A 20,134-nucleotide genomic window follows, 5' to 3' on the forward strand; every position below is an offset into this window, starting at 1 on the left:
AGCTTCGGCGTGCTTGCCGCTTGGGGCGGGTCCGAGATCCACCAATGATGACGTCACGCGCAGGCCTTGTGTCCTAGGTGTCTCCTATGCCGGGCTAACTACCGTGACGTCATGGAACTGGCGCGCAGGCTTCTTTTTCTGGAAGGTCGCACACAAACGGCTTGTTGAAATTTACATACATATGAAAAAGAATTACAAAGAAGATACACGTGAGCACCGTGCTAAACAGAAATCAACTAATCAGGTACTGATATATCGGAGCACATTTTTAATGGTGAAAGAGTCAAAATCAAGATTATCAATAAAAAAAAGTGTTTAACAGACGTGGAAGAGTAAACTGAAGTACATGGGAGTCGTAATATTCTTCGCTGAGCGACCATCCTCCACTTCTCACTATGGCGAGTAGGGTACACCGGTGAATTTTTTTCCAGCAACGCAAGGTTTGACAAGAAACATGACCTCCTTGCTTTTCTCTCTCTCTTGAAACAAGTCCATAATCTATATTCGTATATTTGCAAATATTAATTTTCTGAAATTTCTCAAACAATTCAGCACTGTGGAAGTCGTAAAACAAGTTACATATGCCTCTTTAAATATTATTTTGCATCAAAAACAGTTTTCAATGTTAGTGAATGTCGATGTACCCCAAACGAGGTTACAGTATGTTAAATTAGAGTAAATTAAATAGTTATAAATTAGCAATTTAACATTCGTTGGAAGAGCAGAACGGTGACGATTTATAATCCCCGCTACGCTCGCTGGCTTTGGAACGATATAATTTAAATAAATATCCCACGACATGCTGTCACTGAAAATCCAACCAAGAGTTTTGAAAGTACTGACTATCTCGATTGAATTCGAATGCAAAAATTGGCTGAGATGCGGCGTCCGCTCGCGTCCGTCCGCTGCAGCGATTCGGGAGCTTTCTTGCTCTGCGAGTAAGTATCGCGTGCGGTACGCGCTCCTTAAAATCCTTTCGAAAGCTAAACATTGTTGATTTTGGACCTGTGGCTAACGTAACGCAAGAATAAACTTGCCGACGCTTTTGTCGTCGTCGTCGCCGTCGCCGGCCGTCGGGAACGGCGAAGAAGGAGTCTTTCTTCTCTTTCATTCTCGCAGAAGTGTATACCTCGTGGCGCATCCGGGAGCAAAACAGTGTGTTTGCCGTTTTGCCATCGCGGTATGTCTGTGACGCATGGGGCAATCCCTCCGGGAAGAGCACCACAAACGAGCGCTTCTAGCAAAGGGCACCAACCTTTTCCGGCTCGGCGTCTGCAACGGGCATCTCAGAGTCGATGAGCGCGCCGCCTATCGTCGTCATGATATATACTAGAGATATATACTAGAGCGTCGCCGCACACGGAGCAAGCTACGCGATGCTGATACCTCCCCCTTTTAGCCACCGTATCTCTACTACAGGGAGCTGGATGGCGCTTATAATCCGTTCACCTTAAGCTGAGACTGCAGCCAGTGCCACAAGCACGAGAGCACAAGATCGCTGCTTTGAAACGTTCTCCCGCGGACCGAGCACACCCGCTAGAAATGCACTTCTCAAAGCCAGGAGCGCGGGCTAGCTCGCGCTTGTAGCTTTGGCTGCAGTCCCAGCTTGAGGGTGAACGGAGTTAGCAGCCCTCCGGGAGCCGGACGCGAGCAGTGGGCGCGAGTGCAGTCACCGGAGGTTCGACGACTGTCCCGGAAGTCAGGGTTCTACTGCGCTTCTTAGTGCATTCAGTCGATGTTTTGGTTTACGCTTCCTTCAGTTTTTAGGTTTTTTTATATATTAGCATTACCCTCGGTAACAATAAATCCGTTGGCGAATATTCAGGACGAAAATCGAACGGCTATACACCCTGGGCAATGCACTTTGGTTCGACAGCTAGGTGGCGCCATTTTATCGAGGATTTTCGCAATTCTGAGACGGCCCGCGGCAACGTTCTCGTTCTAGAACGTTGCCGAACTATGACGAAGAGATCCCGTTCAATTGTTCCGTGGTTAAGCCTTCCCAAAATATAAATGTTGTGACGATCACAAAACACAAGGACGGACAAGACGATTTTCCAATTGGCAGCAGACGTTTGATGTTTCATGCCATTCATGCTCTTCCGTGAGGACACTTACCACTTCGTGCAATTGAAAATATAAAGTTTAATATGAAAAAAAAAAAGAAAAAAGAAACGGCGCCAGTTGGGAAATTGTCTTGTATGTTTTTGTGTTTTGTGGTGTTCCCATTATTTATTTTATCCTTACCAGCACACTCTCCATTCCAAGTAAGGCCTTCCCAAAGTTGCCCATTTTGACCACCAGCCGCGCTGACTAGCAGCCGACCAAGGCGCGTCCTGTTCACCGCCCTGATGCCATAACAAGCCCGTGCACAGCACGTGCAAACATTCACCAACGTACACTTACCAACCGGGCACTTGACTGCGATGAATATTAAAAGCACGAACTGGCGAAAAAATACCTGTCACCTTGTTCTGGTGACAAGCTAGAAGAGCAAGCACCCAAAACGCCTATAGGGAACAAACGGTCAAGACGTACGAGTCTATTCTCTGGTAAGAAAGAAAGCTAGCTCGGGTTTTATTAACTTTTTCGTCTGTGAAAGTTAGCACAACGACAGGAAAACGTATTCATGTTGTGAGTTACATGCAGGATTTATTGGCGGTAACTATTTACTAAAACTCTGAATATCATTTCACGCTCCTTTTAGTATTGCGCTACTGTATGTTAAAAAGACGTCGATGAATTTTTAAATAAATGAATATTTTATACGCGTATATTCTTACTTTTCCAAGAAGTGGCACGTATCAGGAACCTTTAATTTATTCGCTTACGGCAGTCGGCAAAAAATCGACAAAACAAAAACAAGGCTTTCATCGATCTAATATTTAACGTTTCATTCACCTACTACAGGTACCTGGAAAGGCGACGCCAAATAAAACTAAATAACGACGAACGATTTGTTAAATGCACCTCAATTCGAACGTAGCCGGGGGCAGCGCGTAGCGTACAATTAACATCTCGGCAATCGAGTTGTGTTCGACGTCGATATGCATTTCTGAACACCAGGCCCTCAGCGTCCTTCTGTACCCGCCGGATCTAGCGAACGCCAGACCCGTTTTGTCGCCCCAAAACAGCCTGTTGTCTTCGCACGTGGACGACCCGGCTGCTTATTGATTCTCCCTTAGAAACGGACCTATAGCATTTCCCGTAACCTGTTCAAGAGCGTTAAACAGTGCCGAGGCGGCAGCAAACAGAAGCAAATGGTCGAGCGGCAAAGAGTCGCCGTCGAGACTGAGCGGACCAAAAAAGAGCGCGCGGGTCTTCCAGGAAGGCCATTACGCTTATGAAGTGACTGTATGCCGGCACTGGAAACCATTTCGAGCCCGGTAATTCAGATGTGAATATGCCTTTGTGCAAAAGGAGCGGCAACTCCCTTTTCCGGTCGATTTCCAATCTTCGGATTGCTGACGCCAAACTGCGTCATTTTCTCGCGCGGCTAGGTGTCCCGAACAAAGCCCCTTAATTGCGCCAGGAACAAGGGAGAGGGTACGGCTGTTTTTGCACCTGGACAGGAATAAACCTCGTCGCCGCAGGGTTCTGTGTGCTGCTGTTTGGCTTCCACCGAGTTGGTTCCGATGTCCCTCTGTCGAAGGATTCCAACTTCCGACTATAGTAAAGCTGCTGTTCAACGGATCACCACCCCTCATACCATTCACGCTCTTCAGTAAAGCCACCTACCACTTTGTACAATCAAAAACTAACTTTAATATAAAACGAAGAACGAAAAAAAAATTATCATGTGTCGGAATACGAGAAATCAATCCGCCGGAACGTTTATTCTTAAAGGGATTGTCGAGTGGCATCCTGAAGTTACAAAGTTTTTGCGCTGGTCACGCAGAGAGGGCCTAATTTATAATCATATGGGTTATTTATTTCATTAAAAGACTCCCCAATATTCGTGAAATCAATAATGGACATCAATACGTATATTTTCACCCCGAATTTCGCAAGTATGCATGGCTGGTCGTGTCGTGATGTCACATAAGGCAAGGTAACGTCAAAGTCGCGGGCGTTGACTTATTCCCGGTTTTGATCAAGATATGTTGATGGTGCGTACAAAGATCATCGTCGAAGGATTGAGCTTCTCTCAATACCCTAAATCATGTCTTTCTTACATCGAGTTATTTTACGTAGACAGCATTCAAGAGCTGAGGTTGCTCTGGTTGCCTGATGTTACGCTGTGTATTTTGCAGGTGCAATCTAAGCAGTTGGGCTCTGTTGAAAACTGAATTACTTGTGCGGCACAGGATTAAAAATTCGGATACTATGCGGATGATATTCCTAAAAGCAATGAAAATATAATATAATTTTCTGAAGGAATAGTTTTACCGGATAATTTATTTAATGATTGAAACATATTACATAAACTGAAAACGACTCGGTGCAAGTGTAGTCTTGAATTCAAATAGGTGAAACTATGTTCGTTTTTTTTTTTTTTCAAAAGAAGCGTTTCAAATAACTCCGTGAGTAAAATTACTATATTCGTATTCTTCTCAAGAACGATATACTAAATTAAGTCCGGATTCTCGCTGAGAAATCTGATGTACTCCTTTATGGGATGAATTAAAACATATGTTGGTGAATTTGAGACTAGCTTGCCGTTATTTCATCAGAACGTACATCTTTTAATCGCCAAAAGTATAGTTCCTTCCTTCAACAAAACAAATGTTACAAGAACTAGTTCGTGCAGTCACTGCAGTGCATGAATAATGCGCAAAACTTACTTTTTTCTTGATGTGACGAGCAAAGTGTCGAACCGAAATGTTTATCAGTTCGGTTCGGGTTCAGGTTCACGGCTTTCGGTTCAATTCCGGTCCAGCTCCGGGGAGCAAAAATAACGGTTGAAACCGGGTTGAACCGGTTTTTTCGTAGCCGCTTATTCTAATTCGTAATTAGAATAAGCGGCCACGGGAACTAACGCTAATTATTATATACGTCAGTGTTCATCATCGTCATACGCTGAGGTTGGCAAAGCAAAGAGCATGGGCTGAACTTTAGACATTGTTAGAGTTCGGCTATTCTGATCGTTAATTGAACACGACCCATTACGCGAATGTTTGGCGAAGCTGATTGGTATGAGCCCGAGCACTCGACTCGGGCTCATGACAATCGAGCACATTAGGGTGAAACACGACTTGCGGTGCGAAGTCGTGACGTCATGTGACGCCTCGGTATCAATAACGCTAATAAATCTAATGGCGTTCTAAATTTAAATCGATTTGACGCAGTGAGTCACGCGATTACGTCACATGACGTCACGTTGCCACGTGACGCGACGTTGCTTGCATAAGAGCATGTCTTGACACTATGGTGCGTGGCGCGCGTCTCCAACAGGTGTTTTTAGCGTCCCATCCCGCCCATACATCGAAAGTGGTCCCAAAGTGTCAACCAATGACGTCACAGAAGCCGCGTTGTTCTGCTATCGGATGTCGCGATCCTGGCGGTTGGTCGTAGAAATGCTTGCAAAAAGCACCAGCGAACGCCAGTGTTGCTGTCATCGCGGCGTCCCAACTTTTGGCTGCCGAAGCTACCGTAAACTGCCACATTGGAAAGCTACCTGCAGCAGTAAAAGCGTCTGCCACATCAACAACCGCTGCTGGGACAGCGCTAGGATCGCGACCGGCGACAGCGTGACACTTCGATGACGTCATCAGGCAAAAATTGGGAGAATACTTTTTTGGGGCGTGGTAAACATTGGAGACGCGTTCCAGGCACCATACTTGACACCATGCACGTCTCATGCACGACCAAGTGACACATGATTAATCATAGTGTCAATACAAAAGCGCCACGAGAGCCCACATTTTGTCACATATTGCAATTCTATATATGACGATTTGATCAATATATAGAAACACAGATGCCAATATTTTATTTTTAAATTTTCGTTTTGTGATACTAACAAAATAGAAAAAAATAATACCGTGAACCGGTTTGAACCGGTTATTGTTATTTTTTTTTTTCCGGTTCAGCTCCAAGATGGCGGCGAAGATTTCGGTTCGGTTCAGTTCCAGTTATACTAAAAATAACGGTTGGGTTCCAGTTTTCGGTTTGGTTCGATTCCGGTTCGACACTCTGGTGACGACTATAGACATCTATGCCCAAAAGAGAAGAATCATGTGGGTACAAATCACGTTAGCTCAAATACATTTTTTTTTCTCTTTTGAACAGCATCAAGAAAGTTCGATTTACTTAAACCTTGCTTCCAGAAATTGACGCTAACAATATGGTATAAATACTATGTGGAAACGTTAATCAATGGAGTGAAAGTGGGTCAATTCACATGGTTGAAATCGGTCTTGTACGTAACGCGTTACAGGTAATGCGTTACTTGTACCTTTTTATGTTTCTCGGTAACGAAGTAACGACCTAGATACTTGTGAAAAGAAGGAACGAGTAACATATTTTTCTCAATTTTTGATGGCGTAACGAGTTATTTCGTCATTTCTGGAGAGGAAAGTGTACAACACAGCCTCTAACGTACTTCTCACACCAGCTCGCGCCTGTAATTTACGCGACGAGAAAGCACTAGATAGAACATAAAAAGACATTCATAATGTATGTCAGTATAGCCAGAGTCATCCCCGAACGAACGCGTTAATGACCAACAAAAAAATCATTAACGCCGACAAACGTATACATTGGGAGCGGACACTGCTTCATAAAGACACATTCTGAGTAACGAGAAAAGAACGCGTTACTTTCAAGCTGAGGTAACGAGCTCCTTTGGAGTCGCACTAACGAGTAACGCGCCTATTTACTTTTTGGGTAACGAGTAACGGAATTTCGTTACAGTATTTGACTAACGTGCAAATATCTGGATGAAATAACTGAACGGCCGCTCTCTAAAAAGCTATAATTGCTTGAACATATCTATGTATTCTTTTGTATGATTCAATTTTGTCTTCGATGAGCGAGAATTTAAAAGGAGATGATGGCCCTCCTATGTTATATAATACCTGCATGCACCCGCCTTCTTTTGATCTGGATGAGGATCATACTGGCGGGCGGTTGTGCATCACTACTGCGTGATGCACGTTAACGACCCCAGACTAGAGCACTGCACGGGCTCGGGCTTACCCAAAAGCCCGGGCCCATAGTCCCTGGTAATTCTGCATAATAAGTAAAAATAATAATTTTAAGTTTGCGGTTCCGGAAGAAATACTGATTACTTGTAGAAAGCTGCCTGTGCCAAATTCGGTGTGAAAACATTCATCTGGCTGACATAGGCCAATGTTGGCCAGCCTAAGCCAACCGATTGCCAACGGAGCTAAGAATAACGCATGTAATTTATTTAGGCTGGTTGAATTGCGACCCAATAAAAAAGAAAATAACAAAATATGGTATATATAAATTGATCGGCCTATATAGACCTAAGCAATAAACGACAACTGCGACCTCGATTTTTATTTTATACCCAAGACCCCAGACAGCACACATCGTCGGAACAACATTGGTATTTAATTGGCAAACAATGGTCCAATGTTGGGCCAAGCTGGTCATCGTACTGCCAATGTTGGTGCTAGGCTGGTATATACTGGCCAGCCTCAGCCAATCGATTGCCAACGTTAATAAGCCTTTGGCCACAACAGGCCAACGTTGGCCAGTATATGCCAGTCTAGCACCAATATTTACAGTACCATGACCAGCTTGGTCCAACATTGGACCACTGTTTGCCAGTTAAACACCGATATCGGTCCGACGTCGTGTGCTGTCTGGGGTCTTGGGTATAAAATAAAATTCGAGGTCGCAGTTGTCCTTTATTGCTTAGGTCTATATAGGCCGATCAGTTCGTTTATACCATATTTTGTTATTTTCTTCTTTACTGGGTCGCAATTCAACCAGCCTAAATAAATTGCATGCGTTATTCTTAGCTCCGTCAGGTATACTTACATGAGAGAAAAATAGTCGCGTACTAGCAATTTCCCTCCAACGGTCGCGTTATGTGCATGAAATTACATTGCCCAATGCTTCCGTACTTCACACGGCGAAGTTTAGATAACATGACATTGAATTCGGGCCCAGACCAGGCCTAGGCCTGTTTTAAAAGGGGGCGGAGCGGACCGGGCAGAGTAATATAGAAATTGCTCGGACTCGGGCCGGACGTGGGCCCAGTTTCAAACAAACACCTGGGCCGGGCTCGGGCGGGTAAATTACCATCACGCCCGGCTTTCACCGAGCGTGGGCTCAAAAAAACGGTCCGTGTAGTGCTCTACCGCGGACCCTAACAGTCGTACTGTACTGGCTAATTTTCTCGGCTTCGGCATGTAACAATGTCGGCATGCACTGGTTGATGAAGATCACACCATCTATACATGTAACGATTAGTTTTCTTTCTTTATAATGTAGCCGGCTTCTTCATTGGCATTATTACTCTTCCTTAAAGGGACCCGGAGTGAAGTTCGGGCTGGGACAAATGACTTTAAATTATGATTTTTCTTATCACATATCGTTTAGTGAGTAAAAAAAAACAGTACATGTGGGTAGAAAGCCAAAAACCTGATTTTCTGTACGAAAATTTGAACATGTGGTGGTCTATTTTTTACCCCTTTCCTTCGAAAGCACCCCGCCGTTTCACTGTGATTCATCCGGGGGGATCGGTAGCCGAGTGGGCTAGAGCTCACCAGCTCGGAGCACGTGGAGCGACAGCTCGCGCTGAAGAGCCCTGGGGTCCTGGGTTCAATCCCCACCTCGCCCGTTTCGATCTTGATAAGCATCGTGCCGGCGTGCGGACACGTATCACTACTGCGAGGTGCACGTTAAAGACCCCAGGCTAGCGGTTGTACTGCACTGGCTAAGTTTCTCATCTACAGCTGAGAGACAAGTCGCCCGTTGAGGCAGATTGAGTTCTAAGTTGTGTCACGGCCACTCGATTCCCCCTGTTGGTGCGGCCTGCCGATGTCTTTCGGAGAACAAAAGAGCGCGCGTGAGAGGAGAACTTCTCCCATTTTCCGTGGGGGCGCTGCACATTGGTGAGCGGTCTTGTGAGCTGAGAGCTATACTCTGTTTCACCCAGTGTACCGCAGGAAAGGCTGTAAGCGCGAGCCTCTTGCTCTGGGGCAGATCTCGGCGGCACAAGCTCTCGTGCAGTAAGGGCAGCTGTCAACGCAATCAGCTCGCGCTTCCAGCCTTCGCTGCGGTACAACATAAGGTGAAACGGAGTATAGAGAAGGCGCCCAACGCGCTCTCGCTCCGCTACCCAGATAAAATATCTGCCTGTCATTGGCTTCGCCGATACCGAGGCACTGCCGCGGTTGCAGAAGGCAGCAAAACTCGCTTCCCCCCCCCCCCCCCCCCCCCTCCTATGCACCGCTGTGCTCGGCGAAAGTATCGTAGTGTCACTCTGCGCTCGCGTGTGTGGTTTCTGTTGGCATTTTGGAAGCTACCGGAAATGTAAATGCGCGTTCTAGTTCTGAGTGCCAGACGGCGATGAAATGTGCCAACTTCACTCATGAAACAGGAAATCCTGCAGTTGATGAAGTACAATGAAGTCTCTTCCGAACTTGAGTTCGCACCGCTGACTTACATGGCTGGCTACTTGGCCTTCGTTTACGAACAAAAGGTGAAATGTTTTTATTTGTAGAAATTGTTGTAATTTCAAAGTAATTAGCTGAAACATTCAACCTAGCAAAGCAATAAGAATTTCTCAGTGAAAGCAAGGAAAGCTAATGTGTAGAACCCGCTAAACTTTGCAGGAGACGTGTCCTGAATGCAAGCGCAACTTAAGGGAAATGCATCACATGACGGAGCATATCAGTCCATGTTTAGACTTGACCAAGGAGGACTCAGCTATCCACGACCTGAAGCTGTCTGGCTGTGCAAGGTCGTCTGCACCTTTGTCGAGAGGGCTCTACAGTCGGCAGAGATTCGTGGTTGTGGAAGGATTTGCAAGGTCCTCTCGAGCGCTGTGCTTTCACACCTTATGGACTGCCCGCTGATGTGGTGTGTTAACTGCCGATAGCCCTACTACAGCGAAGAGCTCTGCGAGCTCTTTCTCAGAAAACTCCTCAGACCTTTTTTGGCAGACTGGGCTGGTGACCTAAACAGCCCACTAAAGAATATATTGAGGCTATCGCTGAAGCCTTCCCGAAACGTACTCCGCTTGTGAACTATATGACTCCCTTGGTCTGTTTTTTGTGAACAATGAAGTTTATATTGCTGAAGTTATGCATGCGGAATCCGATTTTATATTGTCCTTCACATATTAACAAACGCCACAGCTCACGCGTGCTCGAGCGTCGCTATATCCAACTATAACTCCTATATTACAGTGGTAATAGAAACGGGGCAACAGTTACGGGAACAAGAAAACGACAATTCGCTCATACTGCCAGCAGGATGGAGCTTTAACGCGCAGCCTGCAGCTGAGGGAGCTTTTCGCAGGAATCATGTGCTTTTATTCTACACAGATTTTTCACATCATTCCTGCAGTCTGGCACTCGTTTCAATTGAGACTTGCAGCTTCAAGGAAAAAAAAATCTAAATAGCCACACCGGGCCGGGCCGGGCGTACTGCTCCTCTCTGACTATATTTCGTCTTACCTTAGCATGGACTAACCGCGAACGCTGTGCTAGCGCGAGCGGCTAGCCTTTACTGCTTTGACTGGAGCACTCGCTGCACGAGCGCTCATGCAGCCGCCGAGGCTTCCTTCGAAGCAACTATCTCGCGCTTTTAGCACGCGCGGCTAACAAGTACATACTAACGTGAAACGAAATATAGAGTTCCTCGATAATGCTCCCCCGAAAGGAACTCTATCTCTCACTAGAGTGCCTTCATACACACGCGCGCTTTTGCTTGAGTGGTGACATCTCAGCCATTTTTCCGCCCAATCGTTTTTTTAGGCATTTTGAAGTGCGCGCAATCCGGTGTCACTCAGCTCGAGCGCGTAGCTTTGGCTTATGCATAGACGCCATCTTACCGCCCAAGTCACGCACCGAGTGCGCGAGAGCGTCACGCGCTGGCACATTCCGGACAACAATGAATGTCTTCACCCTGAGACAGACAGACATCTAGGCACCCTATCTCTCACAGATAACGAGCGCCACGGCTGGCGCTGCGGGGTAAAGTAGAACTATCGCTCTCACCGGCGGAGTGAGGCATACGGCAGGCCGCTCCCAAGGGGAGTCCTAATCGAGTGGCCGTGGTTGTGTAAACATACACACACCCCAATTTGTTTTTATTAATTCGCGGTGCCCAAGCGCGTCAGCCGATCCCAGCTCACACATTGGACAAAAGCACTGCGTCATTCGGACGTATGCGCTCGTCAACAATAAATCCGTTGACAAATATCTGGATTTGCGTTCGAAGCCATTGAGTGCCGCGACGGCACTTAATCATCACCTGGGAACGACAAGTTCCATGGTGTGGTTAAAAAGTGCGGTGAATGCTTGGAGTCATCGCATCCGGTGAAATACTACATCACGATCACGTGATTTCTCATTTCGCTTTTGATTTAAGAAAAGCTAAGAAGGAAGAAGTTGAAAAAATATTTCATGGCCTTTTCAATTTGATAGAAAAGCCTGCATACATGCGAATGCACCGCTTTACTTAGCAGTTAGCAAACCACTGCAAAGTAATATCAGCTGTTGGTTTCACAGTCGCATTGAGGGTGCAATAATGCGACGTTATAATTATACGTACCCATTCGTGCATGCTCGCATGTTGTAAGAGTATCAGTTATTCAACAACACGAATATGATTGCGACGAATGGGTAACTTTTGCGTAGGTTTCGCCAGATTTATTTCAGGCGCGTTTTTTACACGCGCACATGTCTGAAGTCGATGCTGAACTATTCATAAAGGTATTTCACTGACTTCCATTTTTCTCTAACGATAGGTGTTATGGGATCATCTCCCCACTCGAAACAATATAATTCTTATAATTGTAAATCGTCCAACGTCGACATCGCCCAGTGTTTAAACGAAGAAATCCTTGAAACCCTGCCGCGGACTTGCTCCCGCGTCCGCTGATTGTGAATTCAGCGCGCTGCCACAAATTCACGCCAGCCACTGCGCCTAATAAACCGCATGGATTGAGGAGAGCTACGCATATGAGTCTTGCGCAGCACCCGCTAGATGGCCGCAGTTGCGATGACGTCACACACGCCACTTGAGTGTCACGCCGAGTCCATTGGAGGATTTCTGTGTATATAAAATAAATGAGTGAGTCGCTCTCCGAGCAGAAATTAGCAAGTGTTCCTCACGTAAGGTGCAAAATACATAAGGGTACTACTTTAAGGTCCGATAAGTTGTCGCAGCTACCGCTGTGACTGTACTGTGGCTTCCTTTTCCTATAGGACCGCTCAATTTTATTTTAAGGACACCGTGCTCTTGCGTGATGCGATCGACCGAGCAAGTCTCTACGTGTGAAAGGTCTTTGATCTAGGATATCCAACTACACTCGAAGTGCGGTGGACTGCGGTACAATCAAGGACACTCATTGAAAATATGTTCACTAGCTGCCACATCATGGCGACAATCACCCCTCAAATTCTCGAGTTAATTCATTTGACTTCATCAAGACTCTTCCCCGAAATTCAAAATATTCCTGCTCGGTAAAACTGCCCTATGAATCCTTCATCTTTCTGAACGTCGGTCATCAAAAGTCTAACAATAAATCAACGTTTCAGGAGGTGGTTGATCACCCGTGCGTCGATCAATAGGTACAAATGAGACGAACACGCCAAAATTGTGAGAAGTCGCTATGAATAAAGACTGCTCTGATGATGCATACAGTAAAGGGGAAAAATATAGCTTTTAGGGGGTGAAGGTTTTCTCCAGAGACGCAAAGTAAACCGGAGCAGGTCTGAATAGGTGTACAAAGTAGCACGCTCAAAAATATCAGCAGCCTTATTTGATGCTGTATAGTATGGTAATCAAGGATAAGCTCCTCATTAATGGTCTATAGCAGCAGTACTCGACTCTAATAGTTACCTCAATATACGACACACTCCGAAGGTCCCTCAGAGCTCAAAACATTATATTACACCTCATAAACACCAACCTATACTTGAAAGCCAGGGGTGTAGATGCCGTTATTCTACGTTACGGTTCTTCTTTCTCCATCTCTCACCCGCACAACTTTTGACTACCTCGTGGGTGCGAGAAGGCAAGCGTATCACCAGGCTCTCACGCTTTCCGTTCAAGCGCCACCGATGCAAATCCCCGATGAAAGTAATCGAGGGTCCGTCCTGCGCAGACCCTAAGTCCACCCTTCTTTCCCATTTGGCCATCCAATTCCGCCAGGAATCCTGTTTCCACGCGGTCCGTGGGCGGCTACGACATTTGCCAACGGAAACCAGCGTCTGCACCCGGAGGTTCTCCGAAATTGCCTCGTGCGCGGGTATGGTATAGCTCCAGCCGCTTTGCGTCTCGCTGCACGTGGATGCGTCCCCGCGGTAGCGGCCGACATCGAGCGGGGGGGTTCGCATTAGGCCGTAATAACAGCGTCGGCCGATATCTGCTTCGTCCCAGTGTCCGCGTGCCCCGCCGGCGGCCGGAACCTTCCGCGTGCACCCTGCAAAGCGGAACTTTAATTGAAGACGAGGGCGCCTTTTTTGCCCTGTAATCTTCTCCCGTTGGCTGAATGGGGGCTATCATAATCTCGTGAAGCGGCTTCTCATCATTTCCGGCGCTTTACCAACAAGCGAGCGTCGGTCGCCGCCGCCACTGCCACTGCGGCGGGCGTGCGCCGTCACGGACACGACGACGACCAAGCGCGCCCCTCCGGAGTATTTTTGCGCCGCTCGCTCGACGCCCTCTCGGCGAGGAGGACCGTGCTCGTGGAGTCTACGCGCATGCGCGTTGCTTCACGCCTCGCGCAAATGGAGTCGTTACCTGCTCACATTTTTGCTCCATGCTCCGAAAAGGTTCGCTTACGCTTTGTATGTGACAATACACTCGGTGTGTATAACCCGTTTTGTGGGAAGAGGACGATCAGTGTTTAAAATTCTCATCGAGGAATGTTAAAGCGTGTTCGAAGCTAATTATATAGCTATGTGAATTTGTAAATCGCGTACGTAAATTATGTATCAATGCACCTTCTTGACAATTCTTGTTGGAAGATAGAAATCACTTGGACATTTTTGTTTTTGCGTTCGGGGCGTGCGACAATAACCCGTGGTGGTAACAATTTATAAGTCGGAAAAACTCGGAATACAAATTTGAGATCTCTTCACGGGTAGGTCCCCTCCCCCTCCCCCTTCTTCCCCGAGATTTAGATTGGCAAATGTTTATTACGAAGAAAGAGTTGAGCCATCTCTCCGTTTGATAGTTTTCATCTGTGTCAATCCTCTGAGTTGCCAGTGAAACATTATTCGTCAAAATGACAGTACTGCGAATGCCCTGTTTAATTTATCTTTAAAAAAGCTATATAAAAACAAGGCTCCTTAGTTACTATTTTTATTGAGACGTTAAAGCGCGTGAACCGAAACGTTACTACACTTGTCGGTCAGAAACGTGGTGCGCAAAATGAGGGTCGTTTCCAACTCGTCTAATATCCGGAGACACTTTCATAAGTCAGGTGTGCAAATAAGTACTTCGATAATGAGGAAGTTATGAAACTTTCAGTTCCGTGCACTGCAAGTGACACAAGTTTAAGTCATTGCTGACTCACTTTTACGTTAACGGTGTGTCGATGAGAGGTTTATTGCATGATATCTTAAGAGCCTTGTTCTCACCGAGCCTGCACAGGCACAGTCATCCTCCTCCAGCCTGTCGGAGCAATTTGATGTTATGACCATCAACAAACTAAGATAAGCGGTGGAGCAACATCTCACATCCGCCACTCCTATCGCAATCATGTCAACTTCCCTTTTGTAGTTGGTGCTTATTGTCTTCAATGTACCTGGAATGTGTTAGAAACAACACCTTTGCAGCGCACATCACACACTTTGGAGGCCAAGAAGTGACAGACTTTCATCCTAACTTCCGTCGCCTTTCGTCGTTACAAGTGACGCCCGAGCGCTCGTTCCCACTGCTTCGCTGTAGTTACGAGCCGGAGGATCCTCGCGCACATAGAACGGCAGCATAAATTATCTCGTCAAATAAACAAAAGCAGAAAAAAAAAAAGAACAACCAGAGAATTCTGGAGGCACCCTTTCCGGTGTCTTGGCATACTTGAAACTCCTCAAAAAAGAGCTCGCTCATCGTACAGGCGTATGTAAGAGGTAAGTGTAGGGTTTCTCCCGTTTAATTGGACATAGAAGGGCAGATATTTGAAGAGGAAGGCCCGAGATCGTCTTTGTGTTGTCACCAGATCGTCTGCTGTCTTTACGGATCGTGAGAGAGGGCTAAAAGTATAGGTTTACTGCCATCGTGACGTTTTTACCGTCGTCTTTTTGGGGTTCACAGTGCACTTTCTACAACACATGTATATACTTTCACACATTGGCTGGTTTGTCAGCGATACTTAGAATGAAGCGGCAGCGAGGTGCCGCAGCGAGAACATCGCACTGACAGGTGCTATTTATGGCAGGTAAAAGAAGAGAACAGGGAGGGCCTAAGACACGTTTCAGCGGCAAAATCCGGCTTTCAAACATTTGCTGATTCGAGAAAGGTGTTACTTTCCAAAGTAATTTTTGTTCCACGCGCGTAAGCTACCCAGTCCATGCAATGCAACATATGCGTCACCCAGAATTTTGTTCCAAGGCTTGTTTTCTCTGGTAATTGCCACTCTTGTTTCCGTTTCCTCTTTGACAAAACAGCCGTGAGCCTGAGTTGTGCCTTTTCAAGGAATCAATGGCAACCCTATTTATTCTGAGAGGCAGAAGAAGCGAATCTCAAACGATTTATTAAGGAGTATAACCTATAGCTTTCTAGATTTGCCAGCAATGTCATAGACTTGCCTTTGTTTTCGCTGTAGAGAAGCATTCTTACAAAAGCCTTCTAGAGGCACGTAATTACTTACACACAGTAAAAGTAATTCAAACACGCAGTAGAAGCACGTACTCAGAAAAAAGTGCCGCTGAAGAAATTCACAGGAGCCATTTCCAAGCCAGTAATGTAATATGTATAAGAAATTGCTTTGTGCAATAAACGCATATGATCAAATAGAATCTTATAAGTAGGGGTGGGCAAATAATCGATTAACCTACCGATCAATCGATTAATGCTTTAATCGCGATTAAATTTTTTAACTGGTTAATCGGTAAAATTTAGACGAACCAAAAAACTCAAAACTAAACACTTCCATAACGCAGACGTGAACGAATACGCCTGTACGAAGGGTGACCTTTAGGTCAAATTTTAGAACAAGGTAAACTGTATAGGGGCGACATTTTTATAGCATCAGATTAAGTACAGAGGTTACGCATGTCCCCGGCCATTTCAACGTCGTTCGAGTGTCTGTTTAGCGCAGTAGAGATTATTGTGAACAATGAAAGGAAGTTGCTATTTCTAGAGAATGTCAACGAACATCTTTGCCTCACGCGGCAAAAGTAATATTTAGCGAAAGGTCTCTGATACTGTTCTTAACTACATATCGAGATTAATTCATAATCCAAGATGTACATTGCACCGTTTATCACAGATTCAGCAAAAAAAAGAAAACACTTTTTTAATATTTTGCAATGAAATAAACGAGACCGATTAATCGATTAATTAATCGATTAAAGGGTGGCGATTAATCGGGTTAAAACTTTTAATCGACGCCCAGCCCTACTTATAAGAGCTTAGGAAAACCATATAAAAACACATGATAACAATATACGATTATATAAGTTATAATAAATTTATTCTCAGTTTCTTATAACCTCTTATGTAATAGTATAGTGTTGTTATATATTCTTATATGATTCTTGTATGCTCTTATAAGATCATATTTGATCATATGCGTTTATTGGACCAAGACATTTCTTATGCATGTGATATCTTTTTACCAGGGTCGGCTAGAGGCTTCACACTTTCTTATTGGTGCTTTGTCAGCCATACACAAATTTGAAGACAACGGTGATTTTTTGTTTTGCTTGTTTGTGTGTGTGCGTGCGTGTGAGTGTGTGTTTGCGTGTGTGTGTGTGTTTGTGTGGGTGTGTGTGCGAGTCATTTAACTCGATGAATATTTTTTAAACGTAGATTAATCATCACATTTGTTTTTTGCCACGTTCGTTTCAAACGATGAAGGCAGACTCAGAGGGAAAGAAAAAAGAGCGTGTCCTGCGATGCTCACGTGCGGCGCTCTTTCATGGGCCGGGAGGTGAGCGAAACTGGTCTTTCTGCGTACTTGGAAGTCCCGGCTTTTACGACAAGTTCTGGTAGCGCACGCGGGGTGACAGAGAGCACCCACTGTTCCCACGAGCCGCGATACATCACACTTGCGCCACGGCTGTTCTAAAAAAGCACAGCTGGAAGCCCCCCTCATAGAAGGAGCCTGTGACTTCAAAGTGAGTCTTTCTCAAATGTTGTTGCCTTACATGCCATTTTCTCGCCCAGGGGAATGCAGAGCTGCGGCTGCACAAGCTCTAAACGGGGGTACTTGGTGGGTCCCTCTTGTACTTTTTTAGCGCGTGACAAAGCTCTTTTTGCACGAACGCCCGGGTTTGAAGTCTGAGAGACGAAAGCTTTGTTTGGAGAATTCATGGCACCACAAGATGTACGAAATGATCTAGTCATGCTTTCGTATATGTGTTTAAACATTAAAAAAGCGCATAAATTCTCTTTTCGTGTTTTTTTTTTCTTTTTTTTTTGTGGACGAGTTTTTGTTTTTTATGATTGTGTCGCCAAGCGTAAGCGTTTCCAACCGAAAATACACTCTTACGTGAGTGTAGTTTTGAAAGCAGTGTATCACACGAATCAAGTCCTGAGTGTAAATGGGTACTGCAGGAAGTTGGTAACGAATTAGCGTATGCAATGAAGACATCGCCATAATTATAATACGAGATACAAAATTTGTGAAAGTTTCACTGACTCGTGAAATTCGTAGAAGTCATTCTTCGCAAACGTGTTATTTTTTACCTTAACTATCAACTGGATTGGCAGTTAAATAAATTGCAGTCAAATTTATTATCCTGTAAATTTACACCCAAGTTATCGTCTACCAACGTTTCAGATTTTCTCTCCGTATTTTGAATAGTTTTAATGTCATGCAACGTGATTCACTTGGCCTTCATCTGAAATAAACGAAGGTAGACCGTAGGAGTTGAGGTCTGCTTCTAAAATATGGCGACACGGGTTCATGCTGTAGATGAAAAAAATTTGTCGTGGCAGTACGACTGCTCACTAGGAGTTTTTAACCTGCGTCACACAGTCGTGAGTGCAGGAACGCACGCCGGTGCGATACTCATCAGGCGGGGGCGGTCCCCCGTCATAGCGAGAGATCATTTTAGCACCAAGCCGAACTCGATGCTTGTTATCTGTCTAGAAGCTCTGCGGCTTCTGGAACAATGTACCGCCTTTTGTCCAAACATCGCATATGGCTCCAGCGTCATAAACAAAACTGCTTAACCAGCGAAATGCAGGTCCCGCAACGGGGAAAACGAACACACGTCATAGTTGTGATATGTCGGAAGACGGCGTCAAACGGCCGTGTCCTCCCTGAAGCGAGCTACAAGACGTGTCTCCACAGCGTCGACACGCGTCCTGAAGCCTGTGCCCAACGCTGGAACCCCGAAGCGGCGGCTACTGCCCCGCGACATTGCGTCGCGCACTGCTCGTGAGCGATGATCCCGAGGTGCACAATTAGGTACCGTTTCACTCCTCCCGTATTTCTTCTTCCTCTTCTCTCTCCCGACAACTCCCCCTTACACACGGGCGACCCTCGGCAGCCGCCCGAGTCTTGCCTCTTCCGTCGCGAGACGTGTCACAGATAGACAGCGTCGGAGACAAATAGGGCTGTGTTCTGCGCGCAGCGGGGAACGCGCGTGTTATTTCTGTAGCGTATGTCCATTGTTAATTGTTCACTGGCGGCTTCAATGGCCGTTCAGCGGCTGCACGAGCGGCGACGCCGAGAAGAGCACGTTATCGCGCAGCAGCTCCGCGTTTGCAAGAGTTGCACCTCTATTTGCAGAAGCGGGGTTCTCGCTGCCGCTGACTCCCTGTAGACCGACAGAGGGTTTCGGCATGCGCCCGTGCTTGCTCGGCTCGACACAGAGGGCTTCGGCATGCGCCTATGTCCTCACCTGACAAGACGGGCGTGCTTCTTCGTCGGGCCTTTGGTGCCCTTGTGCGCGTCGAGCTGGTTGCACGATGGCGCTGGCATACGTGTCAGATGCGTCGCGTGAGATAGGGTGCGCATCTTGCCCGCCGCCGCAAACCCTCGCCGAGCCTGGTTTTGGAGAGTAATAAAATGAGAGACAAGGGCCTGCACGGAAGATATGAAGATGTGATTGTTTCTCTGAGACGCTCCAGATGTTCACAGGCTATCTTCCAGAGGAGTATAGGTATTTAAAGTGGAGGGTGTAAACACAATCAACACGAACTTAGGGACAAAGAGCGTAGACCACGCAAGTCCTTTGAGAAAGTAGAACTGTTATTTGCTCCGCAAGATCTGACGGCGAATCAGAATTTAGTCATTAGTTTTTTATTAGTAGCTTTTATCGTTACTTTATTTCCTGTTTATTTACTGGAAATTGTGCTACACTTTATTTATAATCAGCAAACCAACTAATAACTTAATCGCTCAAGGTTCGAGGACACTAGAGGGGCCTAAAAGGTGAGGGGGGGGGGGGGAGCTAATGCCGACGTTTCACTCACAAGAAATTTTGTAGGTTGAAACTGCTGTAACAGTTTCAATTTTCCGTGTCCATACTCCTTCTCTCTGTCAAAGGTGTTATGAGACTGAGCACAACTTTCGTCGTGCACGCCGAAAACTGGTAAATACCTTCGCTACCCGTAAGGTGAAACACTGCGACAGCTGATGTGTGACGTCGGAGCCGCTAAGCTGTCATTTCGGAGCAGATGGACCGAATGAACGGTAAAGGAGCGTGCGCACATCATAGAGTCCGCATAAGCGATTCGTGTTAAGAAACTGAGTAACACACCGGACCAAACATTCCATAGCGTTTTGGAACCAATGATGGTGTATTAAGTAGAGACCATTTCGTGAACCTCTTAAGTACGTCTATTGGACACACACTAGGAC

General features: G+C 46.0%; 1 protein-coding gene across 1 annotated transcript in view; it reads right to left on the reverse strand.

The window, feature by feature from the left end:
* Positions 1–7,228: 7,228 nt before the first annotated feature.
* LOC120847025 (tubulin beta-1 chain-like) overlaps positions 7,229–20,134 on the reverse strand; it is a 34,468-nt gene continuing 21,562 nt past the window's right edge. The window contains exon 5 of the mRNA XM_042287400.1: positions 7,229–7,330. Coding sequence (XP_042143334.1) covers positions 7,229–7,330 — 102 coding nt within the window. The remainder of the gene's footprint in view (positions 7,331–20,134) is intronic.

This window comes from Ixodes scapularis, unplaced genomic scaffold (genome assembly GCF_016920785.2).
Source record: "Ixodes scapularis isolate PalLabHiFi unplaced genomic scaffold, ASM1692078v2 PGA_scaffold9__187_contigs__length_104089568, whole genome shotgun sequence".
NCBI lineage: Eukaryota > Metazoa > Arthropoda > Arachnida > Ixodida > Ixodidae > Ixodes > Ixodes scapularis.